The following is a 27,621-nucleotide window of genomic DNA, read 5'->3' as shown; positions in this document are numbered from 1 at the left end:
TCTCTTTCGACACTGAATCATCGGGTACCAGGGGAGGGATCAGCAGCCCAATGCATCACTCAGAGAGGCCACAACCCAGCCCTTGTCATTCAGACAACCGGCCTAGAGGTGAAAAGGCTCCACAACCTCCGTGCAAGGCTCCATTGCCCCTTCCCAACCAAATCCCACAACGTCCTACAATACGCCAATACGTCGTGCTGGGCGACTGTCTCAGGCACAGCGGATCTGGGACTTCCCCGCCCCCCGCCATGTAGGTCAAAAGAGCCGATTGTTCCACCAAAGGCTGGCTAGAAAGGCCTGTTTGTCTGCGATCACGCTGCTGCCTCTGAGCTAATTTTAGCAGCGTGAGTCTCTCCCCTGCTTAGTGTCAGGCCAGACAGCTGCCCAGGTGCACGGCTCAGGGCAGGAGCACAGCCCTCCCTCACCACGGGGGGGGGGGGGGAGAAGAGCTGGGGAACCTCCGCCAACATGTGGGAGGGAGAAACGGTCTCACGTGCTCTCCTTCCCACCCTGCTGTGCCATCAAAAATGATGAAAGGTCTAGAAAACCCAGCTAGGGGGAAAGGCTGAAGGAACTGGGCTTGCTTGGTTTGGAAAAGAGAAGACTGAGAGGGGACAGCGAGCGGTTTTCAAGTCACAGGGGAGGAGGGGGAAATTGTTCTCCTTGGCCTCTGGCGACAGGACAAGCAGCAACGGGCGTGAGCTGCACGAAGGGAGGTTTAGGAGAGAATTCCTGGCCGGTGGTGAACACTGGGATAAATTGCGTGGGGGGTGTGTGGAATCTCCATGGCTGGAGAGATTGAAGAGCAGGTTGGACAGACATCCCTGAAGGATGATCTAGCCGGTGCTGGGTCCTGCCGGGAGGGCAGGGGGCTGGACTCGATGCCTCTCAAGGCCCCTTCCAGCCCTAGTGTTCTAGGATTCTGTGCAGGGGCAGAGGGGGGGAGCAGGAGCTGCTGTCTGCCAGCAGTGACCTTGCTGACTCCCATAAGCATGGGAAATAGGGCAGCACCCAGCAAATGCTGTGCTCTGTGCCGGGCTCCCAGCCTCCAGCTCTGTCCGGGAGCCCCACTGCCACCCGGGATCCTGGCTGCTAGCTCCAGCGGGTCCTGCTGCTGGCCCTGTGGGCTCCACTCTCCACCCCAGGGTCTCAGCGGCTGGGGGCTCCGCTGCTGTCTACAGCTGTGGCCCCTGCCTGGGGCAGTGAGGGGCATGGACGGGGTACGGTGTGTGTGGGGGGCTGCCCCACTCTAAAAATTGTTCCAGCGCCACTGCTGACTTAATACACCCTCTGCAGAGGCCACGCCTGGGGGTGCATGTAGGGTCACACGTGCCCACAGATTTGCTGCTTGGCTTGTACTGAGCATGCTCAGTAACATCTGTTGAAGCCACTGCCCTCACTCTACCCACCCCCCGCCCCGAGACTGATGCCAGGTGCCATCTTGCTAGGCGGTGAGGAAGGGGACTGAGGTATGGGGGGTGGAAGTGGGGCGCTAACTCTGTAGCCTCACCTCTCCCCCACAAGCAGGAGGCCGGACAGCAGGCCAAGTGGCCCCGTGGTCTGATCCACTCGGGCAACAGCTAAATCCCTATGACGCCAGGGAGCGCCCTTCGTCCGCAGCCCACCCCCCTCTGCGCCTGGGGGGCCGACGGCAGCCTGTGGCCCTCGTGCTCCGGAGCGGAGGCCGGGGAGCTCCCGATCCCAGCTCCTGGTGCTCACCCGCAGCCGCAGTGTCTCCGTCTCCTCCTGGTACGCGGCCAGCTGCTTCTTCCACTGCTCCACGCCGGCGTTGGCTTCCTGCAGGGCCGCCACCAGCTTGTTGTTGTTGTCCTGGAGGGTGAAGAATTCAGCTTCCCACTGGACCTCGGGCACCGAGCTGCGGGGGTTGCAGGGAACCACAGGCCGGAAGTGAGACAGGTCTCTGCTCTCCCGGGGGGGTCTCCGCAGAGAGGCCTCCCTTCCCCCACCGGGCTACTTCCCGAAGAGCCGGTGCTCAGCACGGACATGGCCTGATCAGAACCACGATGCCCCTCAGCCCCCCCAGAACCCTGTTCTCTCAGGGGCTTCTCCGCTCTCCTTGCACCCTTCAGGCCTGCCAGGAGGGAAGGAGCCTGCTTGAGGCTGAGCAGTGGGGAGTTACAAGCCCAGCTGGCCCCCTGGCACGCTCCCATCAAAGCACAGGTCTGTCCTCCACCCACTACACCGCCCTGCCTCACTGTCCTCCCCTCCCGATGTTCCGCCCGGGCCATGCCGCTGACTGTGGCTGAGAAGCAGCATCCCTCGCCAGCCGTGGCTGGGTTACAAGGCCTGTACGTGGAGTGTCCTGTCTTTATTTTCAAGGGAAGGGCTTTGAGCTACAGGGACCCGCCAGGTCTTCTCCCTGTTCCACAGACCCAGGCTAGTCACATGTTCCCAGAGCAGCTCTGCCCTCCCAGCCTGACCTCGAAACTGAGACTCTGCCAGGCTGAGCCTGTGTCTGTTCCCGGCCATTGCCACGCCTGGCTGTTCACATTGCTCAGTCACTAGCAACTGTCCACGTGGCTCCGTCGCTAGCGATTGCCCACGTGGCTCTGTCGCTAGCGACTGTCCACGTGGCTCCGTCGCTAGCGATTGCCCACGTGGCTCCGTCGCTAGCGATTGCCCACGTGGCTCCGTCGCTAGCGATTGCCCACGTGGCTCCGTCGCTAGCGATTGCCCATGTGGCTCTGTCGCTAGTGACTGTCCACGTGGCTCCATCGCTAGCGATTGTCCACGTGGCTCCGTCGCTAGCGATTGCCCACGTGGCTCCGTCGCTAGCGATTGCCCACGTGGCTCCGTCGCTAGCGATTGCCCATGTGGCTCTGTCGCTAGTGACTGTCCACGTGGCTCCATCGCTAGCGATTGCCCATGTGGCTCTGTCGCTAGTGACTGTCCACGTGGCTCCGTCGCTAGCGATTGCCCATGTGGCTCTGTCGCTAGTGACTGTCCACGTGGCTCTGTCGCTAGTGACTGTCCACGTGGCTCTGTCGCTAGTGACTGTCCACGTGGCTCCATCGCTAGCGATTGCCCACGTGGCTCTGTCGCTAGCGCGGGAGCGGCTGATGGGATGCCTGGGCTGCCGGGAGCACTGGGCTTGCAAGGCGCTGGCCCTGGGGACTCCCCATGGCCAGGCTGGCAGCCACGGCGGAGGCTGAGCTGCCAGGAGGGGGCTTTGCAGTCTCCCCACCGCTCCGACTTTGAGTTCCCTTTGTGGAAAAGTGACTCAATGGAACCAAACTAACTTTGGGGGCAGGATCCAGCCCAAGGGACACTGCCTGGACTCTCCCTTGGAGTTACCGCCCGCCCAGCCCTGGGCCACTTAGACAGGAGTGAGCATCTTCTGCTGCCACGGACCAACGGCCTGGGGCGGGGACCACAAGCTGCTTGACCAACATGCTTCACCCAAAGCTGCAGGGGTCCCCTGGTGGGGTGATGGGACAGGGAGCTCTTGCCCCGTGGGCTCCATGGGGGCTCTGCCAGACCCTGGGATTGGCCGACAGGGTGGCTCAGCCTGTAACTGCCCAGTTCTGTTCTTTCCCTCTGAAACGCCAGGCCCTGGCCCCAGTCGGCAGGCTGGACCCCGGGCGAGATGGACCATGGGTCTGACCCAGCCTGGCTGTGAGGCAGCAATGGGCTTTGGGGGGGCACTGTGCAGCCATCAGCCGAACCAAAGAGGCTCCCACCCTGAGCACCGGCCTTGCCTGGGGTCTGTTCCCTGCACTGCGTCTGTGGGACCAGCGATGAGCTAATTCCCCCTCGGATGGGAAGTGCCGGGATCCCCCTCCCCCACTGCGGACTGGACCCGAGTCCAAGCCAGTGGTGCCTGGCGAGCCTGGGACAGCCCTGAAAGCCGGGGCTGGGCCCACGCCTCACCCTTCGGAGAGCATCTTCTTCAGCCGCTCCTTCTCCGTCGTTATCTCGACGTCGGCGCTCTGGCTCCGGAACAGCTTGTCGTCTCCTGGCCCATTGGCGCTGATGACGGGGCTGGGCAGCACCTGCCAGGGGGTTACCGCACGTCAGCCAGCATCTCTGCCAGGCCTATGTTGGCTGACTCATCAGAAGGGCTCGGGGGTGGGGCTCCGTGGGCCAGGGCTCTGCCCTTCCCCGGGGTGACCCCCGTGGCCTGCCTAGGCATGATATCGACAGGCACTGAATGGACAGGTCCCCATCTGAGCTCCGGGAAGGCTCTCGAAGGCTCGGAGGGCGTTAGAAGTGGGGGAAGAGAGGGAGGCTCGAGGGGCTGGCGCAGGACTGGGGCGGGCGGGTGTGCTGCCTTCCCAGCTGCTGTCTGATCAACACCGGCACTGATGCCCAAGGCACCAAGAGGTGGGTGAAAGCTTTGACCAGACAAGCGAGAAGGGAGGGACAGGCCAGTGGTGGGACCCAAGGGACACGTGGCCTGTGGGGGTTCTATGCGTGGCCCCCAAGACATTTTGTTCACCGTCGCCCATGGGCAGGGTTGCCAGATTCTGCTGGTTTTCATCCACGGCATTTCTTCCCCTGCCGGTGTTACCGAAGGGACACGCACTGAAAGCCAAGGGCCGGGAGCGGAGCTGGGCGCTGGCGGCTCACGGCTCTGCTCCCTTTGCCTCCCATCCACACGCCGCCACGGTGCCGTCGGGACCCCCCGCAAAGTCTAGGGATGCAAACTAGATCGGTCGCGACACTCGTGCAGCCCACGGAGATGAAGGGGGGCTGCTTGGGCGGCCCACTTGCTAGCCCAATGACAGAGCAGGGATGGGCGAGATATAGCCATGGACCACATCCAGCCCGCCAAGCCATTGCACCCGGCCCGAGGCCCGCCGTGGCTGATCGACACCTAGGTGGCAGGGGAGCGCACAAAGTCTCCTCCCCCCAGGGGGGTGTACGGCACCAGAGGGAACCATCAGCTGTTCCAAACGGCTGCCAGTTTCCTCTAGACGTCAATCGGGGCCTAGGGACAGGGGAGCACGCCAAGTCTCCTCCCCCCACACGGTGCCTAGAGGGAACTGCCCCTTCCGCCCCTTCCAGGACCGGCCCGCAACCACTATCAACATTGGTGAAGTGTCCCCCCTCCAAAAATGATTGCCCCCCCTTGAGACAGAGGGCTGGAAGGGAAGGCGGGGTGGACGGACAGATATAGGGAGGGACAGACAGATCTGTTTTCAGATGAGTAAGCCCTTCTCGGAGGTTCCCGCACTCCCTGCCCCAGGCCTGGGCGACTGCCGGTGAGCTCAGAGCCCCGCCGCTCCCTGATGAGTTCACCAGATGTTCCCCTCTCCCTATGCACATTTTTAAGGTGGTAAGTTCGTTGGCCCCAAACTGGCCCTCAGCGAGCGCCAGAGGGGTCCTGGCCGCTAGCCTGACCTCCGGAAGGCCACTCACAAGGTGCTGAATCACTTAACACAGAGAGGCGTCAGGGGCTCAGGGCTTGGTGCACCATGCCAGTGGTGCCTTTGCCTCCAGACGTGTCCCCCCCTTGCTGCCTGGGTGGCGCCGAGATACAGGGACCTGGAAACGTGGCAGGATTGCGTGGATTGTGGATCTTGGGGGCCCTAAGGCGGGATCCAGGACTATGGTCACTTCTACAGCAGTAGCACCTGCCAGGCGTTAGACATTTCCCAGACAGACGCACGCCCTGCGCTGGGGTCTTGCTGCTCCCTGCTGGCATCAGGACAGAATCCCCAGAGGATTGATCGAAAGATCCTTCCAGGCTGTTATCTGGGGAGGGCAGACCCATGGCACAAGCACATCTCTATCCCGCAGCCCCCGCGAGCCCCCAGCTCCTCATATGTCTGCTGACAGCAGGGCAGAAACCCAGGCCAGAAGTTACAAACGGATCTAGCACGAGGCAGCTTGAGTGCGAGACATCAGAGCCCCCAGAGCCTTCTCCTTCCAGCCCCAGGGAGCCGCCAGGTCCTCCAGGGTTTAATGGTGGCTCACAAACACCCAGCCACCTGATCCCAGTGACTTTCCCGGGTAAGGACAACCTGGCCCAGGAATCTGCTGATGCCTATAAACAAGCAAGACAGGACTCTGAGCTATGCTGAAAGGCAGAGCGTGGAGAGGCCTGAAAATAGAAAGGGGCTGACCAGGAAGGGTGCCTAGGAATGTAATGGATCCCAAATGCTTTATGAAAAGCACACCCCTCTTCCCCCCCACTTACCTAGCGCCCTCCTTTTACAGATGGGGAAACTGAGGCAGGCAAGCGGCCGTCTGGTTTCTAGCTGAGTCATGGGAGCTGTGGGTGCTAGGAAACTCGGGATATTTTCCAAACTGCCCCTGCTTCTAGGGACCTTGCATTGTTGGGCAGCAGGTAAATGGGACCGGGAGTGGCCGCTACCTGGCCAGCTGTTGCCAAAGGAAAGCCACAGCTCTGGAGCCGAGGGTGTGTCTAAACTACATGGCTCCATCGATGGAGCCATGTAGATTAGGCTGATCGGCAAAGGGAAATGAAGCTGCGATTTAAATAATTTTGGCTTCATTTAAATTTAAATGGCTGCTGTTTGTCGGCTCAGCGCGCTAGTCTGGACGCTCCCGCGCCGACCTGAAAGCCCTTTATTGACCTCCCCGTTATGCCTCGTAGGATGAGGTTTACCGGGGAGGTCGATAAAGGGCTTTCATGTCGGCAGGTGAGCATCCGGACTGCCCTGATCTGCCGACAAACAGCTGATCAGCAGACCGGAGCAGTCATTTAAATTTAAATGAAGCCGCGATTATTTAAATCGCAGCTTCATTTCCCTCTGCCGATCAGCCTAATCTACATGGCTCCATCGATGGAGCCATGTAGTTTAGACACACCCCTAGAAAGGCTGGAGTGGAGGGAAAGGTGGAGAACCAGGGAGACTGGATCAATTGCACAATCAGTTATTTAAGGATGAGGCTCATGCATGACGCCCTGCTAATGGACAGACCCCAACGCTGCAGCAAGAGGGCCTCGGAGGGTGTTTGTCCCAGCTGGTGGCGGTGTGCTGGATGGGGTGTGGGTGTACAGACTGGCAAGGGACGGGATGGAAGGGTGTGTGCCTGCAGGTCGCTGCAGGGGTGTACGGGAAGGGCGCTTGTGTCCAGACAGGCAAGAAGTAAGGTGTATGGGGGGTGCTTGTGTGTAGAGACAGTGAGTACGGCTTGGGGGGTGGCTCTCTCCCTAGATCCCTCTGCCTCTTAGAGCTGGCTGTGCTACAGCACGGCCCCAGGGGAGGCTGCCCCCCCCCGAGTGTTGCAAACCCCATGGCTGTGTGGTGAGATGTAGCCCCCGAGGCGAGCAGGACACAACGCCCTGACACGAGAGCTGGTGTATCCGTCGCCTGCTGTGAAAACCGACCCATCACCAGAGCAATCGGCCAGGCTGACAGGGCCGCTCTATCTGACACTGCAGAGCCCAGCACGTGCCCAGGCCCTGGTCCCCCCTCCCCCAAGCAGAGGCCTGATTCTCGTCTCAGGCCCCCCGTTTTGCACTGATGTCGCGTCTCTGAAGGGGAGGGAGCAGCTTGTGACTGAGGCTGGGGTGGGAAGGGAAGGAGGCCCTGTGTGGTCTAGAGGGGCGGTGCTTAGCGCTGGCGCGTGAGTGGCCTGGAGGGGACGACGTGCTAGGCAGCAAGAAACGGGGGTTCGACTTCCCAAGAGCCAGCCGCACTCCCCAAAGGGGCGGAGCCTGGCCGAGCCCCGTTCAGCTCAATGGACGGAAGCGCCGGGCGCAGCCCCTGCCATGTCTCAATGGCGCCCAGTCCCTACAGGGGCATCTCCCCCAGCTGGGAATGAGACGTGCGGGCTCTGCAGAGAAAACTGGAGCTGGAGCTGGAGCCGGAGCCGGAGCCGGAGCCCCGCTTCCTGTGTCTGGGGGGGACGGGGCAGGGGAGATAATGCTGCCACCCGCCTGCTCACCCAGGCCAGCATGGCGCCTGCTCCCACAGCAGCCAGCCTTGGATGGTCCAGCGGCCGCATGGCCTTGCCCAGATGGCACCTGACACTCCTTCCTCCCCCCCCCCCCGGCCGTGTGGGCTCAGGCTGAGTTGGAGGGTGGAACAGCGGTGGCTCTGGCGTGGGGCTGGCCGGGAAGGCTGCCCACTGCCTCGGCCTTGTCCCTCCCCGTGCAGAGGAGGGCGAGCGCGCCGAGACGGAAGCATAAAGGGCCGATGCCTCATCCCACACGGTCCTGCCTGGCACCTCCCCGCACCCGCCCCCTCCCAGCCGCTGCCGGGTCGCCTGGGTCTGGTTCGAGCGCTGCCGAGCTGAATGGGCAGCCGGGAACAAGAGACGCTGAATGCTCCCCTGAGCCACATCTACACGCAGCTGCTCTTTCCTAGCGGCCCTCTGCGGCGAGCTGCCAGAGGTACTGGCTGATTGGGCCACGTGGGCACGTTCTGCCCGGAGTGCGGGGCCCAGCTGGCTCACGGGCAGCCCCTTGGCCACATGCTGACGAGCCCCTGCAGCTCTCACTATTGCACCTGATCCCCTTCTGAGCTGCCCCCACTCTGCTCTCTGCTCCCTCCCCCAACCCTCAGGGCAAGGGTGGGGAACCTATGGCCCAGGGGCCCACTCCGGCCCCCCGCTTGCCCAGGTCTGGCCCCGAGGCTTGGGGCTCTCCCTCCCCCGGCATCAGGGTGTCAGCACTCCCACTCTGCTCCTGCACCCTACCGCCCTTCCAGGCCCACCAGCCCCCCCACTCTAAGCTCACTTCCTAAGCCCCCCTTTTGGCTCCACCCCTGAGCCTAGGGGGCCCACAAAATCCACTAGCCCAGGCCCCCCCGGGCTCTGGGGTGTGAGGGAATGTGGGGAGGGTCTTTCCACTTCTCAGTCCAGGGCCACGTCAATGAGATTTGGGGGGGGGCTTGGGAGGAGGGTTTGCTTCTCACTTTTGTGTGTCCACCCACTGATTTCCCCGTGGGTCAGCGTCCCTGAGCCAAAAGCGATTCCCCGCCTCTGCCTTAGGGAGACCCAATGGGAGCCCAGCTGGAGAGTTCTCCTTTTGCGCCACCCTGCGCGGCGTACCCAGGCTCCCCAGGGCCTCCTCCTCTCCCTCCTCCTCCTCTTCCTGCAGGCCAAGGTGCTGTTCTCACTGCCTCCTCCTCCTCTGCTGCTGCTCCATCTGTCCTCAGCCCAGAGAACGCAGTGTCCTCCACCCCCCAGCTCCCCCGCCCGTTGCCAGGAGATCAGGGAAATGCAAAGCCCCCTCTGGGATGCACCAGTAGGGTGCACAGCTCCGGAACAGCTGCCATGGGGAGATGGGGGCAGAACGCACCCCCATCCTGCAAGCTTCAGGGGCTGGCTTAGGGAGACATGCCACACTTTCAATATACACCCCCCAGAGACCTGGAACGCAGCTTGTTCTCCAGGAGAGATGGAAGTGGAGAGGCAGGCTCCACCCTGCCCCACTCCCCCAGTGTTGCCTTAGTGAAACGTCCCCCAGGACGCCTGGCACGGGCCGTTCTTCGCAGGCCCAGGAGGCCGCCTGGAGACACACACGAGCAAAAGGCCTTGGCATCACTCAGGCCGGCTGGCTCACATTCAGGGCCTTTCCGGCTGCCAGTTGATGCCCGTGGACGGTGATTTCAGCTCCTGTTGACAGAGGGCAATGGGTCGGTGACCCCTTTCCTTAGCACCCCATCCCGCTGCCGGTTACCTGGGGAGAGGTGATGTTCAGCGCGGGGTTGGTCAGCTCTGTTTTATCCTGCGACTTTTCCCTGGCCAAACGGGCTGCTTCTTTCACCTCCTGGAACTTCTCTGCAAACTGGGGGGGAGGAGAGGGCAACAGGTAGAGAGTCACGCTACTTCGACAGGCCTCCGAGAACTGCCACGAGAGTTTACTTCCCCCCTCCCCTGGGCCTTTGCTCCCGCTCTCTGTCTCTTTCCAGGGATCGGGTGTACTTTATGCTTCCTCCCCAAGCTAGCAGGAATGACCAGAGAATGGCCCCCGTCCGATCCCGGACCTGGACCGAGAGTCCGTGCTGAGCTTGGTGCCAGCAGGAGTGGACTGGGGAGAGTGGAGTCATAGACTCATGGAGCACTAGAACTGGAAGGGACCTCGAGAGGTCATCGAGTCCTGTCCCCTGCCTTCACGGCAGGACCCAGCCCCCTCTAGAACATCCCTGACAGGCGTCTGTCCAACCTGCACTTAAATCTCTCCAGATGGGGATCCCACAACTCCCCAGGCAATTTATTCCAGTGTTTCACCATCCGGACTGTTGGGAAGTTTTTCCTAATGTCCAACTTCAACCTCCTTTGCTGCAGTTTAAGCCCATTGCTTCTTATCCCGTCCTCAGAGGCCAAGGAGAACAATTTTACCCCGTCCTCCTAGTAACACCCTTTAAGATACCTGAAAACTGCTCTCCTGTCCCCTCTCAGTCTTCTCTTTTCTAAACTAAACAAACGCAATTCCTTCAGCCTTCCCTCCTAGGTCGAGTTTCCTAGCCCTTTTGTCCTTGCTGTGGGGGTGCACACACTGCACAGATGTGTCAGAAGTGGCGAAGCGCAATCCACAGACATTCCCAAATTTGCTTTAAACCAGCCAGCACCCGTGGTAAAGCTGCTGGAGTAAGAGCAGGGCCTGGACAGGTGTTGTTCCGACTGTAAATGCAGCTGGATAGACCCTTATCCGCTCTGGCAGGCTCTTGAGGGTCCTGAAATCAGCGACCGCTTGAGGTCTAAATGCCAGGGCAGAGCTAGGTCCTAGCTGCCTACGTCCCTTTTTAAAGTGGCATGCCAGGCGCTTGTGAAAACGTGACCCCGACGTTCATTCCGTCCCTCACCATAGTGTAAGGCTGTCCCCAGACCCTCCTTGGAACACGGGCACCTGAGCTGACCCTGCCTGTGGTTTTCCGGGTGGATTAGATCTTAACAATTCTTCCCCACCCCGACTGCTCGGGCGGGCCGGCTCCTGTACTGTTACCTGGGAGAGGTGCTGCTCTGAGGCGAAGCCCAGCCCGTACACTGTGTTGGCTCGGCTGTCCGCCCATTGTCCGAACTTCTGGGAGGTTTTTGTGAAGGTCATGTTGGGGGTGATGGTGCTGTTGATGATGGCCTGCGAGGGGAGGAACAGGGACCCTCAGTCCAAGAGGGGCGCTATGGTCTGTCAGGCGGACTGACCGCAGCGTGGGAGGGCGCTGGGAACGGCCTCCCATTTTATCGTTCCCCCGTCGGGGGGCTTTCCCCTCTCAGACGCCAGCCCACGTCGCCAGTGAGCCAGACTTGTTCCGAGCGGACAGGCCATGTGACGCGAACGGGTCTGCCACAAAACCCACCCCAGCACTGGCACCGGGGGGTCAGGACCGGAGCAGCCCTCAGAAGCCATGCACAATCGTCCCCCCGAGCACAAGGCCAGGCTCACGGGGGAGGATGTGGCTCCGCTATGCGGTGCAGGGCTATCAGTCCCAGCCCGGCCTTTCCACCCGGAGATTATATACGTCGGCATGGAGACGTTGGCCGTAACGCTTTCCCTGCCCAGCGTGGTGCCTAAGGGAAGCAGGAAGCCCGCGGCAACCACAGCCCAAGCGGCGCTTGCTAGCAAGCTGCCAGGCCTGCCCAGGGCCCTCACCTTGGTGCCGCCCACGCTGATGATCCGGTACACGTTGCGCGTGGCATCGTAGAAGTAGGAGACAGTCAGGGCGTGTTTGCTGGCAGGGATCCAGTTGCGCTTCGTGGCCGGGTCGATCTGAAAGACGTGGGCCCGAGTGCTGAAGATCGGCTGCTCCCTGGAACGGAAGGCACAAAACTGTCAGGGGTGTGGGAGGGGGGAGGGAGGCGCAGTCTGGGACGGGAGCTGGCTTCCTGGCACCCCCGTCGCACTCCACAGAGCACGCGGCCTTTCTGCTCGTTCTCTCCAGGGACATGAGGTGTGGAGCCCCCCCCGCTTCCGCTGGGGAGCACACCCCGAGTGAGCAACCCCCAGACGAGGGGCTCAGCCAAAGGAGAGGTAACTCTTCCCCCCATGGCTTGGAAGGACACAAGCATCCCCCATTCCTAGGGGCTCCTATTCTAGGCACCTGCCTCTTTGGGATTCTCGCTGCTTCTCCAGAAGGCCCGAGACCCAGACATTCCCTGCGGCTCTTGGCTAGGACTCACGAGCCATTGGAGACCATTAGCTGATGCCAGGGAGAAGAAAACCGAAGACCCTGTAGCTCTTTTCGCCACCTCCCCCACCCCTTCTCTCAGCCATGGCGGCCTGTAACACGAGGGCAGCAGGTTTCTCTGCACCCTGCAGAGCTCCGCACGCCAGCCGCTCTGCGCTGTGATCTCCCAGCCTCTCCCCATCCTCCAGGGCAGGCCCCTGGGTCACATGGGCCCACGTCGGACACCAGGCTCTTACACACTGGGGCCTTGCAGCGTGGGCTGCAAGGGGGAGTTATGCTGAGCTGTGGCAGGACCTATGAGATGCCTGATCTGAGCCCCCTTTCACGTAGTGCACCTAGCGATTACTTCACAGATAGTGGGGCCATATTAATGGTTTCTTTTCTGCACTCGGACTCTGGGCTTCAGGGGTGTGTGTGACTGTCCCAGGGTACTGGATGGGGGCTCAAGCCAGTTCTGTGATGGATGGATGGATGGAGAGGAACCCCTAGGTATTGAACCCGACCCAGGCTGCTGCTGGTGCTACCTGGCAGAAGGGTTGCTAAGCAAAACCCAGATCTCAGGCAGCGGGACATGACTTGAGCCCGGCCGGAGGGATCCAGGTCTTTTTTGACATTCCTTCCAAACCTCAGACACTGGCCATTGCCGGCGGGAGCCTGAGCAGGTAAACTTAGCTGACACATCCTGCACTCCAAGGTTGGCAACCGGCTGGGGTGGCCCAGATACAACCCCTGTAACCCAGAAACGCACTTTCCTGTTGCCGTGAGCTAACCCGCCCTCCCAGCCATAAAGAGCCAAGCCTACTACTGTCACCAAGACTCGGGGGGGGAGGGAGGGGACGTTCTGCAAACCTGCCTCTGCTCCCCGGATGCAACTCTCTTCCCTGGACTCTGATCCTTTGGTGTCACGCTGCCCCTGGAATCCCAGCCTGCTCCTTCCCAAGGGCACTTTGGGATCTCCCTCTGGTCCATTTGCCCAGCCTTCCCCTGATGTATTTTCCTAACAAGCCTCAAATTCACTGGTCTCTGCTAACACATGGTGCATTTTATACAAAGCTCCAGCGTGGGGGTGGGAGCCATGTCCTGCCTTACCTCTCCGAGGCACAATTTCCACTGGGTGGGAAACTAATGCTCCTCTCCATTGATCCCAGGCCCAGGGCAGACAGACACAGGAAAGTTGTTACCTAGTTGTTGACATTGGTTAGTATCGGCTGGACAGACTGTTAGGGAGTGAAGTTAGTACGCATCAGTCTTCCAGCAGCTTCCTAGATCTTGGTTTGGCCTCCTCAGTGATTCATTTCCTGGCAATGGAAAAGTCAAGCCATTATTTGTCGCGCACAACTCAGAGCGCACCCAGTGGGGCAGTGTTGAGGAGGCTCGCTTGGGTCTCTGTCTCTCCAAGTAGATCATTTGTAACAATATCTTGTCACCGGACACACGCTCCGGCTCGCCGGGGAAGCCACGTAACTCAAAGTCACCGCCCCTGTGCCGGCAGCAGGAGCTCAGGGGCTGCCCTGGCTTTAGCACGGAGCTATTTTTATGGAGCAAAGTGCGTGGGCTACAGAGCTGCTTATTGTGATTTGACATCCTCTGGCAGCAAGGGCCTGGGACAAACGGGAGTGGAGCTTGGATGGGTCCCCTGGTGTATCGGTAGTTTGGCCTGCCCCGAAAGGGTATTGGGTCGCTTTTAATAGCGATGCCTCCGGGGCACTGACTGACCAGAGGAACTTTCCCCTCCCCAAGCCCTTAGAGAGGCTGTGATCCAAACCCCGTTGAAATCAAAGGAAACTCCCCCACTGACATCAGTGGGCTTTAGATTAGGCCTAGATCCACATCACACGTCCCTGCCGGGACTACCTGGCTGAGCCCCAGCCGACAGCCCGGCTCACCCCACAGAGACAGAAGAGTGCAAGAACTGGGTGGCCGTGAGCTAGAACCAGCTACGTCCCCCTCCTCACCGGGGTGCAGCTGTCATGACCCCTTCAGGCCCTGGGGCTGCGAGGAGCCGTCGTCATCACGTTTCAGATCAGATGGGACCCGGGAGACATTCATCGTGGCTCACTAGTGTCAATTGGAAGCAGGGTTATTGACTGTGCCACAGACAGCACAGGAGCCAGGCTCTGAATCACCACCCAGTGGGGAACCCCTTTACGGGGCAGAAGAGCGCTCCCCTCCCCGGGCTCCCTGCTGAGGCTGGCCTGGAGGGGAACGATTCCTGCTGGCTGCTGCTGACACCAGAATCTTTGTATTGATTGCTCCGAGACGGGCAGGACTCCAGGGACAAGCAGATTGGCGGTGGCGGCTGGCGTAACTGTGAGGCAGTAACTGCACAGGCCAGCCCCACTTCGCCTCCTGCAGATCCCAAGGAAAGGGGGAGAAAATGGCAGGGGCAGATAATGACCATATCACACCTTTTCTGTGCACTGGCTGCTCTAAACCCAGCCTCCTCACCCAGTACTCTGTTCCAGTCCTGTGTGCACTCTGCCTACAGCTCAGATGCACTGGGGCCAGGCTGCGGAGGGGCGATTGTCTGAGCTCCATTCGTGTGCCAGCTGATACCATAAGGTCTTTCCTGGAGCTACCAGACTTCATACTAATGAGGAGAGTGACAGGCAACGCAGGTCCAAGCCTCATCTGCTGTGCCCCATTTGACCAGGTGACGAGTTGGCTGCTCCTGCGGCATAGCAGGGATTGTGTCTCAGTGCACATTTGCCTGCTGAAAGGAGGCAATTCCTGCATCAAGGCAGCCTGCAAGAAGCAGTGGGAACTGAACATGCAGAATCCAGGAAGCTACCGTACCACCTGGCTCTTCTCACCAGAGCTGGGAACAGCAGATGCATTGGGGATGTCGTGGTTAAAGCACAGGGTTGTATGTCCGGACTCCTAAGTCCTATTCCCTATTCTATTCTGTGGCCGTGGGGTTAATACACTGTTCTATCTCCTGGGGAGGCTCTGGTCACTCACGCACTTTCAGACACCAGCTGAAAAGTGCTAATGAAGGGGAAAGGGCTACACACATTGCATGCTGGAATATCAAGGACCTTCCCCATCTTTCTCCTCCCACTAGAAACTGAAACTGACTTGCGCACTGCACGACACTGGCCATATTTGGAATCTTCTCTCTCCCACACTCCAGCTTCCCGCAGTCTTGTTAAAAAGGAGCCTGCTTCCTGGAATATGGGAGCCAGGTTAGTAGGCCAGCATGCTGCTTCCTACCCTTAAAAACCCAAACTACCATGGCGTCTTTCTGGCACACCGAGAGAGCTCTAGGAAAATGGCTGATTGGGCTCCAGCTTGTCTAGTTCATACTCCAATACAGTGCAGCGTCCCAAGACCGAGGAGTGCTCAGTTTGGGAGAATTATCAAAATGGCTCTTACATCTCTCTCATTAGCAGCACTTCCTGTGCCACAGGCTGGAGTGGTTGGGGGTGGGGGCCTTCCCTTCACCCAGCACAGAAGCGGGGATAGAAATGGAGGACTCTGGCTGGCCGATGAGACCGGCCTCTCGGCTTTTGCTTATTTGTTTGACAAAACCAAAGCTGGAGCAGAGAAACAAAAGCGTTCCCGGGCCTGAGCGCCAGAACGAAGCCAGGAGAAGCACATGACAGAACGCAAAGGAGGAAGGAAGCAGACTCCGCAGGAAACTGAAAGGGAGAGAAGACAAAAGAGGAACAGGAACTGACAACATGCCAATGAGAGATGCTAGCTTTGGGGAAAGTCTCCATGGGCCACAGAACAGTGATTTCTGTGGTCTCCTTCTCCACCTAACCCTTCCTGTCATTTTTTTCTGCACCTAAGTACCACCGGCCTGCCCCAATCCAACACAGCTCAGGAGAGGCCCCAGACAGAAAGAGCAAGGTGGAGGCTGTGGGTGAGGACTGAGACACACTGGCAGGGCGCCTCAGAACCTAGCACAGGAATAGCATGGGGGGCAGCTTAGGGCTGCAGGGCATGACTGTCCAGCACCTGTCTGCACTCTGCCCTCCTCTGGCTAATGCCATCGCTCTCGCCTTTCCACGAACACGGCAAATCATTTAAAAATAGCCTCCAAAGTGCCTAGGATTGGAATTGCCACGTTGCCTGTTCCCCCGCCCTCCCTTTTATATCTGGGTGTTGCACACATCAGTAAATGCTGGACGTTCAGGGTGTGCCTGGTGACAGCAGCTGGAAAGGGTTCAGGCCCCTTTGCACTGGGATTTAGTCCCAGCCTCCGGGGGAAGAACGGAGCCTCCTTATTACACGTCCTGCTCTGAGTTTAAGACGACCTGCTGTCTGAGGAATGCGCTCTGCCATCCTGGCGGCAGGGAATCCATCCAGCCCCCCGACTGGGCAGAACGCAGCCGTTTCAAAGGGAACAAAGAGGTGGTCTAGCTAATGTAGCCATTTCTAGAGGGCCCATCACCATGGTATCAAGGCACCTTATACAAGAATGACCGCATCAGGGCTGTCTTAAGACTTGGGTTGTTTTCTTCTCTTGCAATGAGATCTTATCCCAAGGGAGATGCCAGGCTGGACTGAGACATGCTGAGGCCCTAAGCTATGTCAAGTTTAAGAGGCCCCATAGCACTGCCAAAAAAAAGGTGTATTATTCTAACAGAAAGGACAATGAAAATGGTAATAACAAAGTGTTATATTTGCGTATATACTGGTCCACAGGCGAGGATGAAACTAAAAACTAGCCATTTTTTTATATTTAGTGGCCCCTCATAATCTGAGGCCCTAATTTTATTTCACTTGTGCATAAATCTGGCACTGAAAAGAGGCCTCCAGGAGGAAAATCCACTGGCTGAGTGACTATCGGGTGTTGGAGGAGACAGGCGTCTGGTAGAGCCCTGCAAATTCATGAATATCTACTTATATTGGTGGGTGTCCGCAGATGTGGATGCAGATATCCACAGCTCATTTTTGCAGATAGAGAGGAGGATACAAGACACAGAACTGCCTACAGCCCCTAGCAGTGAACCCTGTCACACCAGAATATGGTGACAGGGTACGGTGAGGGAAGCACGTCCAATATGTCTGCCATTCTGGAATACGGAGACAACACTGATTTCTAGGACTGATCCAGCACCATTCACCAAGTGTTGCATTTACTGAAAAGGCAAAACCTGGAGAGGGTTAAAAGGCAGCGCCCATCCGTCTTCTAATAATTGTGGCATGACTGAGCCATAGGGGAGAGCTGGGTGCTTGGTCTATCCAGGACAGATGCCTCCTTGCTCCTTTGGCAGCTTCTCCTACAGGCCCATTCTGAGGGGCATCTTAAAATAGCCCTGATCCCATCCATTCAGAGTGTGCAAATGAAACACCCCCACAGGCTGGAAAAGAGAGAGAACCGTCCCTTAGGGAGGGCTCCACAAAGAGAGATTGCAGCCGCTCCTCCTTAGGAGACAGCACAGAAGGTGGATAGGATGCACCTACTGAGCAGAGGGATCAAATCAAATTCCAGTCAGACCCCATGTGATTTAAGCAGTTTATGCTCCCACCAATCCTTATCTGCAGGGGCCCTATTTCCTTTCCTGCTCCTCTACCCCCACCATGGAGAAACATTAGACATATGACCCTCCTGAGCATGCCCCAGGAAAGTGTGCGTGAGCACAACTCATATAAATCTAAACACATGCTTTGCAGTGCAGCCCTGCCAGGTTCTAGCAAGGCAACATTCACGCTGTAATGGAGAAACCTGGCACAACCCTAGGGGAGCTCAGCTCTTGAGCCCTTTCCTGGTTCAGAGCCATCGTGTGTACACACGTACACACACGTACACACACACGCCTTTGCCACTCTTTCAGCAGGCCAGAAAGGCACGAGATGCCTTTAATCAGAGCAGCCTGCAGTGGTCACCCTTAATCCTCATTATTGCAGCTGTTTCATGGGTGTGGAAACTGAGGCACGGAACGGCAGGGACTTGCCCAAACACAGAAGAGTCAGTGGCAGAGCTGGGATTAGAATTTACTCCCTAAGTATTAATAACAACGACCAGCCCTTCCCCCCAAGAAGATGGTGCAAAATCCTACAAAAGAAACATTTTCCATAGTCAGAAATAAAGCAGGTCAGATCAAGAGGTGGAATTTCAAAAGCCCATTCACGAGCATTTCTCTCTGGAGTGGTTTTTATAGTGCTGTATAGCATCTCTAGTGCTTCCTCCTCTGTTCTCTCTTTTGACACACTCCTAGCTGCTTCGCAGGGTCCTAGCCCTGCCTGAGCCTTCGGGGGAAGGATGTTTCTCCAGTCACTGCTCTGTTCTCCCAGGCAGCAGCAATCTGGGAAATTCCTGCCTCACATTTCCAAGTTCTCTCTTCGACTCCACCCGCAGCTGTGGATTCTGAATCACAAGGGCAAGTGTCAAAATGCAGCCTCCTGCCAAGGCTCAGGGGGTGGGGTGGAAGTAGGGAGGCAGGTTCTAATTGGTTACTGTAGATCCTCCGTTGCATCCAACGGGTTTCTTGGGTGGGTGGGAACAAGAGGAGGGTGCGGAGGTTTCTCCTATCCACTACAAAGCTGCGGCTGGCTCACGCTTTCTCCTTGCTATTTCTCTGCCTTTCAGCTTTCTCCCCATCCTTTTCCTGGCAGCTGCACACTCCAGAGGAGATTTTTCTTTGAAAGATTCTTTCGTGCTTCACTGCCATCAATTTAGGCCCAGCAATCCTGCCTGTCAGCCTGTGGTTCATTGACTTGCTTATCGTGTCCTGTTCACCCGTCCCAGCCCCTGTGCTGAATGAGTAGATACCAGTCATTTGTTTTAATCTTTGCTCTGTGATGGGGCTTAACACGGCTGCTCCTTCAACAGAAGCTGGTGCTCAGTTTCCCCTGTTACACATCTGAAGTATGTCCCTAGGGAGGGGAGGTTCTGCCCAAGATATAACAGTTAATTAGGATTTTTTAAAAGAAAGATTTGCTCCGGCAGGTCTCGGAGTGAGGTTTCTGCTCTGGGGCACTTCAGGGCCAAGGTTATTGGCCAGTCTATGGGATTCAGAATGGGGCATTTTACTACTAGGGCAGCCGTTGGAAACTGACAGTGTGAAATTAAGGAGGTGGGGGCTCAGCCGAGTTCTCTATGCACCCAGTAAATGGCCCCTCACTGGCCAGCATCAGAGAGGGGTGGGTAGGCCGGCCATGGAGAATGAGCTGCCCCTCTGGCCATGGCATGCCAAGCAGAGCTGAGCCTCACGGATCAAAGTGACAGAACTTGACCTCACTGCCCAAGCTGGGCCTGTCCCTAGAGTGGATCAAGGTGAGGACTCCATGCTGCCGAGCTGGTGAACTGCCTGCCGGAGCAGAGTGACTTCTCTTTTGTGTTTGGTGCCACCAGTGGTGTAGCGTTCAGCCACCAAAAGCACAACACCCCTTGCCCCAGGCCAAAAGGATCAGATCAGCAGAATCACCTATCTGCCCATTAAAGAACATGTGCTGCAGCCTCCAGCGTGGGGAGCAGGGAAGGGCTGTGGGGTTGGCTGGCTCCTGCTGCCAATTTCTTGAGTGAGTTCCGCCTGGGGTTCTCACAGCACAGAGAGCAGGGTCACCGCAAGAAACCCGTCTTGGCATTGTGCCCTGCAGGGCGCTAGCGCTGAGCTTTGCGGGATGCCAAAGTGAACGAGCCCAAAGGGAGAGCCCCTGGCTGAGAAAGTCATGGAGTGGTTAAACTCAGGTTCAGAGTGCACCCAAGGGTTGCCAGATGTTGTGGTAAGGTCTGAGGGAAATGGGGCTCCCAATTTGAGCCTCGGATCTTTGGGGGATATAGTGAAAACCATTGCCAAGACCAGCCTGCTGGTGTAGTGATGTTCTGTGCTCACTGGAACATCCAGGTGGACATCAGGAGCAGCTATGGGGGATGGGAGTTGGGGGTTTAGGCACCCCAAGTCTCCTCCCCTTCTGGATGAGCGCCATCTCTGCTCTATTGGAACCCTAGGGGCTCTTGTGCATTTCAATGCAGAAGCACCAACGTGGAGCCCGGAGTCAGTGGGACTTCCCACTGGTCCCGGCTGGGCTGCACGCAGGGTGCCAGCTTTGACATGTACGAGAGTCCTCAGCAGGGGCTCTTGTGCATTTCAAAGCGGAAGTGCCCTCATGGAGCCTGGGGTCAGCAGAGGACTCAGAGTACCCCACTGACCCTGGGCTCCATGCTGCACTGCCGCTTTGAAACGCCAAGCAGAGCCTAGGGCCAGCTGACCCAAGGCTCCGCACGGCATTACGCAGAACCAAGGATCAGCCGGGAACTCCCCAGCTGACCCCGGGCTCTGCATGCTTTCAAATGCAGTGCTGGAGCCTGGGATCAACTGGGGAGTCCCCAGCTAATCTCAGGCTCCATGCAGCGCTGCTACTTTGAAACACTGTGGCGGTGTTTCATATAAGAACGGCCGTACTGGGTCAGACCAAAGGTCCATCTAGCTCAGTATCCTGTCTGCCGACAGTGGCCAGCACCAGGTGCCCCGGAGAGGGTGGACCGAAGACAATGATCAAGCGATTTGTCTCCTGCCATCCCTCTCCAGCCTCTGACAGACAGAGGCCAAGGACACCATTTTATTCCCTGGCTAATAGCCTTTTATGGACCTAACCTCCATGAAATTATCTAGCTTCTCTTTAAACTCTGTTATAGTCCTAGCCTTCACAGCCTCCTCTGGCAAGGAGTTCCACAGGTTAACTACACGCTGTGTAAAGAACTTTCTTTATTAGTTTTAAACCTGCTACCCATTAATTTAATTTGGTGTCCTCTAGTTCTTCTATTTAGGGAACTAATAAATAACTTTTCTTTATCTGCCCTCTCCACACCACACATGATTTTATAGACCTCTATCATATCCCTCCTCAGTCTCCTCTTTTCTAAACTGAAAATTGCCCAGTTTCAAAGGGGCAATGCCACAAAGCTGATCCTCGGCGGAACAAGGGAGAGCCTACTGGATCATTCCCCACCTTTCTATCACTCTAGTGCTCCCAGACGAATAACCCATCCTTCTAGACAGACAGAGCTGGGTGTGACTCTCCTCTAGAGCCCAAAAAGCTACTCCTGGGTTAGTCATGGGAGTGAGTGAACAGGGTGTAGCTTGCTAACAACCCAATTTGCTCTGTCTCTGCAGGGCTCAGCCAGCGGGTCTTTAAGGGCCTGGCTGCTCTAGCCACTAGACCACATGCCCTTCCTGATCTGGGAGTGCTATCCAGGGAGTTCTGACTTCCAGCCTTTTGCTTTAACCAGAAGAGATACTGCCTCTTCTCTTCCGGCTCACAAGCTCTCTTAGCTCTGTAGCTCACTTCCGAGCCATCCTGCACACCACCACTTTGTGGGAATGCAATGGTGAGCTGAGTGGCCAGATGGGGTGCAGAGACACAGGACTTGCAGTCCTCCCTGCCTCCTCCCCGCAACCCGGCCCCATCCCTGTGGATGAATGGAGCAGCGCAGCCTGTCCCTCCTAGAAAGCTCCCACCCACTGTGGTGGTGAAATTAACCAGCAAAGCTCAGCATGAAGGTTGAAAGTGACTCTCTCCCAGCCTGTTTGTAGATAAAAGGCTCCGGAGGAATCCTGGCTGATTATGCCCCAGTCGGATTAGCCTGAGGAACACAATGCCAGGCATGCAAGTTCAGGCCTGGGGAAGGGAACCAGGGCACTTAAAGGCCCAGCAGCATTGCTAAGCATTTCTACCAGACACCTATTGCTAATGCTGCTCCAGTCTTTACCATCTGTGAACACTCCACTGGGCTCCACCACGTTTCTGCTCATGTGTCGTTGTACAACAGGGGCACACACATGGAAGCCTGCACAGCTCTGCCAATGCACTTTAGCTCTGACTTCACTGTTTTCAGCATTGCTCCTGGACAGCACTGGCAGGTCTCCCGAAACACGCCCAGCAGCCAACACTAAGCATTTCCGGAGCCTGTCCGATGCTAGTTTGAAATGTGGACCCAAATGCCCAGTATGGACACAGCTAGGAGGTAAATGAATTCACTTCTCCTGTGACCCAAGTGACATTTACAGCTAGCTATTTAAAGGTGAAAAGGCAATGCTTCAAAACCTACACACACCAGGGATATGTTAGAGTTCAGGAATGAATTATCCATGAAAGCTACACCCTGGATATTACTGGGACAAGGGTTACAAGGAAATCTGACCACATGAGGTGTTCAGAGTCAAAAGGGAGGGGGGTGGGAACGACTGACCGCTAGCTTAAAATACAAATCAACTAAAACTGACTGGTGGAAAATCATTTCAAAGCTACCGCTTTCCTACTCCCTTAGCAATCCAGGGGACTAAACCTGCTGCTGGTTATTCAACATTTCCATGTAAATCTATGCACAAGACAAAGACCTTCCAGCTCTGAAGTTCTCTGTGACAGAAAACCAGGCGGGGAGGAATGTCATCTGCACATGAACTATAGCATTGCTGCCTTGACGCTATCATTGTAGTAAAATCTAAAACTACCCTCACAATGACCGCAGCGTCAACATTATGCATGAGAAGTGGCACCCGTCTAAAGAAATTGCATAGCCACTGGGTGTAGCCACAGCAGTTGCAAGAAACAGGGGACTGTTTCTGATCTAACTTGGCCAAGTATAAATGCCACTGGCTTAAATAGATTTACTCTAGGTTCACACTGAGACTCTGAGATCAGAATCCGTATCTATGTCCCTCCTGCCATCTGAATCGGTTTCACCCTGTTCAGTCTTTTTATCCGGCTGCCCAAGAGAGAAATAAAAACCCAGCAAAAGAAACACAAACCACTAAACTGTTACTTATTTCTCCTCTAATGTCAAACTCAAAGGCTTGGAGAAATTGAACAGGCAGGGGCTTCCTCCAGCCCCAGCGTGCTTCTTAGCAGCCCAGAAGTGTTCATTACACAAGCAACTTACTCACAGCAGCATGCCAGATCCTTAAAATTACACAGTTGGGGTTATTACCAGTGCATAATCAAATATCAAGCTACATTTCCATTTCTATGCCAGTGCCTGATTGAATATATTTCACCCCGAAAGAATTTACGGGTTATGATCAGAGATTTTTCAGTCACACTATTTACCCACTTAGAAATGTAAGTTGGGTCCATTTTACTGAATACCGAGGTCACAAGAGCAAAACAAAATCAGAAATCTCTAACTTCTGGAAACATCTGCAAAGGCAGTAGGTCCTTTATGTCACCCCAAAGGGCCATTCTGAATTGTATACAACATATGCATTCCCCTGGAGACTTCCAGCCACATCCTGGGTCACAAAGTAATTTACAAATCTCTGCAACTATCTACATCCTGAATCCCGAAAGGTTAGGGGCCTTTTTTTATATGTAAACTTGAATTTCTTTACTGCAATTGGAAATCCTGATCTCTTCGACTCTGCTATATTAAAAACACACCACGTTTTATACATCATGAATACAATAAACAACACAACCACCAAACTGCTAATCTCACCCCATCTCCAAGTCGGTGTCAGGTTTTTTTTTCCTGGTCTCTTCTTGGATCGTGTTAGATTCACTCCACGTTTTTATTTATTTTTCCCTTCCTCTTCTCTTTCTCCGGATCCGGATGCTCTATAAATTTCCTCCGGAATTTCACTTTGAAATCCGCTAGTTTTGTTGTTTGAACAAAAATGACCTATAATCCCAAAGCATGCACGGGAGGGGTGACAGTTAGGGCAACCTTCCTGGGTGGGAGATCTCCCCACCAAGAGCTACAGCCCAGGAGATCCTAGAGAGAACTTTGGAACACACTTTGCTACGGAAATGTTGCAATCTCCGGCAGGCAGTTTCTTCCTCGATCTTGCTGACGGGGATCCCCTCTTCCCTTCAGCATGGGCAGCAGCCACAAGATTATTTGCTCCTTTTGCTAACCCTTTGCAATAATGCCGCCTCCCTCCTATTCCAGCGACGGAGTTGCTCTGTAAGTTTTTTCCACAGCCCGAAAAGTGAAGCTGTGTCCACAGTTTGTCTCTCTCGATCGCGATTTCTTTGTTCTCTCTCTCTCATTTTTTTATCCGCTTCCTGCCTCTGCCAACTGCCCCATCTCGGTCACATTTCTCTTTCTTTCTCCTGACTTTATTTCCAATGGGTTCCATCTGGCTCAGAGGCACCATCTGCTGGGCACAGCTGTACTGTGCACCCACAGTAACACCAAGCAGCTAAATTACCAGCACCACACAAAGATGCCCCAACCCCACTTCCCACCGCCTTCGTTCCTGGGCTTTCTTCCAGGGTTTGACCCCTATGCTGTAATCTGACACAGCCTCTGAGTTTGTCTAGACTAGGAGGGAAGTTGTTTGGTCAGCTAGTCCATGTTAAAATACAATTTGCTCTTTCTAGACTAGCATTTTCAAGCATGTTGGCACACGTTTTAAAAAACAAACCCGACACCTTTTATCTGAGCCTAGAGACAGAACCTTTCCGAAAGACAGTGCCTGATCCCACTATTGCTCTGTTCCTTGCACTGACATCTATAGCTGTGCAGGGCGAGTGCGAAACACTGGCATGTACATCTGGTTACATTTTACATCCACTTTGCACAGGTGAAAATAGCTGAACTAGGTTTGAAGCAATGAAGACAGAGGCCTCTAGAGAAAATGTATGAACAAAAGGGAAGGTTGGATGGATAAACACACCAGAATCTAGAGATGGAGACAGACAAACAGAAGCACTAGGCCCCAAGGATGCAAACAGATTAGACGGTATTAAAAATATCTTAATGCATATAATAAGTAGCTTAGCAGTTGCAGCAAACATACCTATTATGAGAATACTCAAGGCTTTAATCAGAACTGAGACGCTATTGTGCTGAGTGCTGTTCAAACACAATGGGCCAGACCCTCCCCAGGTGAAAGTCCACGGACTTCCCCAGCATTACACCAGGGATGAGCATAGCCCTATATAGTTGGATGATTATGTGCTCAGCTCTCTGGTGACTTGTACCTTTTGCAATCATTTGTGCCAGTGCAAAATGCTACCAGATTAGAAGGGCAACATTTTACATCCCCGTTACATAAGAACGGCCAGACTGGGTCAGACCAAAGGTCCATCTAGCCTTGTGTCCTGTCTTCCGACAGTGGCCAGTGTCAGATGCCCCAGAGGGAATGAACAGAACAGGTAATCCTCAAATGATCCCTCTCCTGTCATCCATTCCCAGCCCCTGACAAACAGAGGCTAGGGACACTGTCCCTGCCCATTCTGGCTAATAAATATTGATGGATTTATATCTAGTTCTTTTTTGAACTCTGTTAAAGTCCTGGTCTTCACAATATCCTCTGGCAAGGAGTTCCACAGGTTGACTGTGCGCTTCATGAAGAAAATTCCCTGTTTGCTTTTAACCTGCTACCTGTTAATTTAATTTGGTGACCCCTGTTCCTTTGTGCCACTGCAAATGATAAGACACAAAGCAGAGCAACACAGGGTATATATTTGTCTCCAAGTTGTTAATAAGGAACATACAGTTACAGTAAGTCTACATTATGTCAGCAAAATTTAAGGCACTGTTTTTCTGTCTTAGGGACCAACATAAATCAGTCAATCACATCTCGCCATGAACAGTACCAGCTACACTGGAGGTGGATGGGGTGGGGAGAATCAATGGTCTGTTGTAGATACTTTGCCCATTAAATTCTGGCAGCTACATTTGTACCTGGGTCTGAGTGTGTGAGCACATGCACTCACTAGAGCAGGCAACCGCTGTGCAAATGTTCACATTTACTGCAGCAAGACAGTATTCCTGGGCTTCTCCCCATCCCAATGAACACAGCTCTTCCAATCAGCCTTGATTTATAGCAATGCCACAAACAGGGCTCCCACAAAAGGCACTACCACGGTGTTTCAACCTCCCACTAGTCTAACAGCAGGCCTGACCTGAGCAGATTGGCTGTGGTGTTCAAATGTGTGGCTACTGCACGAGTCCAATCTCATTTTTTGCTTGTATTTTATTAGGTCGCCCACATTAATAAGGAAAAGAGTTTGCATTAATTCCAGGCAGTTCTGAACTTTACTTTCCATGCCCTCATAATTTCTGGGCACTGCAGGCTTGCACTATAATGATAAGCTGTGCCCATGTCATTTCCCCAGGAAACTCAGGAAAAGCAGCTGTTCTTTGAGCAGTATTTAGATGGAGCTTATATAAGGATGACAAACAGGAGGTTTTCCCTAGATAAGACTGTAAGCTCTTTGGGGCATGGGACTTTTTGTTATATTTGTGCAGAGTGCCTAGCATAATGTAGCCAGGTGCCTAATTCGGACCTTTAGATACTGCAACAGTACTGATGCTGGTCCCCTCCTCTCTCTATTATCCCCTCCACCTGCCTTTCAAATGTATCTAGAATCCTCATCCTTTGTCACCAGCATTCACAGTGCTGGGACAAAGCACGTGCCAGTGTTTTAACCATCACGTCAACTACAGCTAGACCTTTTCTGAGAAAAGTGAGATAATGCAATGCTTAAAATAGCAGTGCAAACCAATGATACCTCTATGCCAGAGCTCCCAACATTTGACACCAGTGGAGCTGAACAAGTGTTAGAACTGATGGGAACATTTTGAAATTTTGCAAGTGGACCCTTGAATAGTCACTGTCAGAAAGTTTGTGGCAACAGGTGAAAAGTTTCTGATGCCTCTCTTAACTTGAGCTGGCAGACTAACCAGCAGTTCCCAGACTGCCTCCTCTCTCAGGCCCAGAGCCAAGTTCAACACCAGGACATGAATGAATTGGGTCCTTACTCCTTCTACTCCATTTTCTCTGTCTTCATACACACAACCTGGCCACCAATGATAAAGGGACTACAATAAACCACTGAAGACTCTGCTGAAAGTAGGACACACAGTATTTTTCATACTGACCTGCTAACAGTAGGTTATCTCTGGCTCTTCTTAGAAGCTAATTATTTTACATGTTAAAATTAGGGTAATGAGATCAGCAGGAATTGCACTAAAATCAGGTGTTAGTAACCTTGTAAGGATGTCCTTTAACAGGGTTTTTGTTCCATTTGCGCCTTCTCCTGCTGAAGGAGGACAATTAATATCTTCTGCCCTTCAGAAGAGACCAGAAATTAGATATTTTGATCATCCCCCCTCATGTCATTAATTACCCAGCCATTGTCAAGTTTGCACCATTAATCTTCCCACAGCTCTTTAAACAGTGGCTGAGAACACAGACAAGAGCACACAACAGATCACTGCCTAAACTTAAAGGGTATTCTTAATGGCAGTATAATCCCTTTCAAAGCACATTCACTGTCCAAGATACATACCTTCAAACTAGTTCTTTACATTTCATTGCTACAATGGGTGACTGCAATCAGAGAGGACTTAGCATCACGGTTTTGCAGCAGCTCTTCAGCCTTCTCATTTTCAGTTCTACATTTTTTATGTAAAATCTTCTTACTCTCTAACTCCATTACTTAATAAAGGCTGATGGCTAGTCCCACCATTAGCTCTTTCCTTGAAAAGTGCAAACTGCTATTAATTAGCACCTGCAAAACTGCCAAATATAAATCTGGGAACATGAGCATTGTTGGATGTTTAGTAAATTTTAATAGCTGGCCACAATTGGTGTGCAAATAGAGGTCCTTGTTGTAAAATAGATGTTTTAGGGAATAAAAGATGCATTCA

The 27,621-nt window shown here is 54.9% G+C and overlaps 1 protein-coding gene across 3 annotated transcripts in view; it reads right to left on the bottom strand.

Annotated features, from left to right (window-relative positions):
- HOMER3 (homer scaffold protein 3) overlaps positions 1-24,081 on the bottom strand; it is a 36,571-nt gene extending 12,490 nt beyond the window's left edge. Inside the window, exons 1-7 of one of the 3 annotated variants that reach the window (XM_075902865.1) lie at positions 23,455-24,081; positions 13,247-13,363; positions 11,531-11,687; positions 10,886-11,017; positions 9,620-9,727; positions 3,892-4,013; positions 1,720-1,876 (exon numbers count right to left, since the gene is read on the bottom strand). In XM_075902865.1, coding sequence (XP_075758980.1) covers positions 1,720-1,876; positions 3,892-4,013; positions 9,620-9,727; positions 10,886-11,017; positions 11,531-11,687; positions 13,247-13,260 — 690 coding nt within the window. In that variant the 5' untranslated portion in view covers positions 13,261-13,363; positions 23,455-24,081. Of the gene's footprint in view, positions 1-1,719; positions 1,877-3,891; positions 4,014-9,619; positions 9,728-10,885; positions 11,018-11,530; positions 11,688-13,154; positions 13,364-23,454 lie in introns of all 3 variants that reach the window. The other 2 variants (XM_075902864.1, XM_075902866.1) reach the window with 2 other exon arrangements.
- Positions 24,082-27,621: the final 3,540 nt, after the last annotated feature.

Source organism: Pelodiscus sinensis, chromosome 19 (genome assembly GCF_049634645.1).
Source record: "Pelodiscus sinensis isolate JC-2024 chromosome 19, ASM4963464v1, whole genome shotgun sequence".
NCBI lineage: Eukaryota > Metazoa > Chordata > Testudines > Trionychidae > Pelodiscus > Pelodiscus sinensis.
Note: the sequence above shows the minus strand (reverse complement) of the source record. Positions and strands in the feature narration are given on the sequence as shown.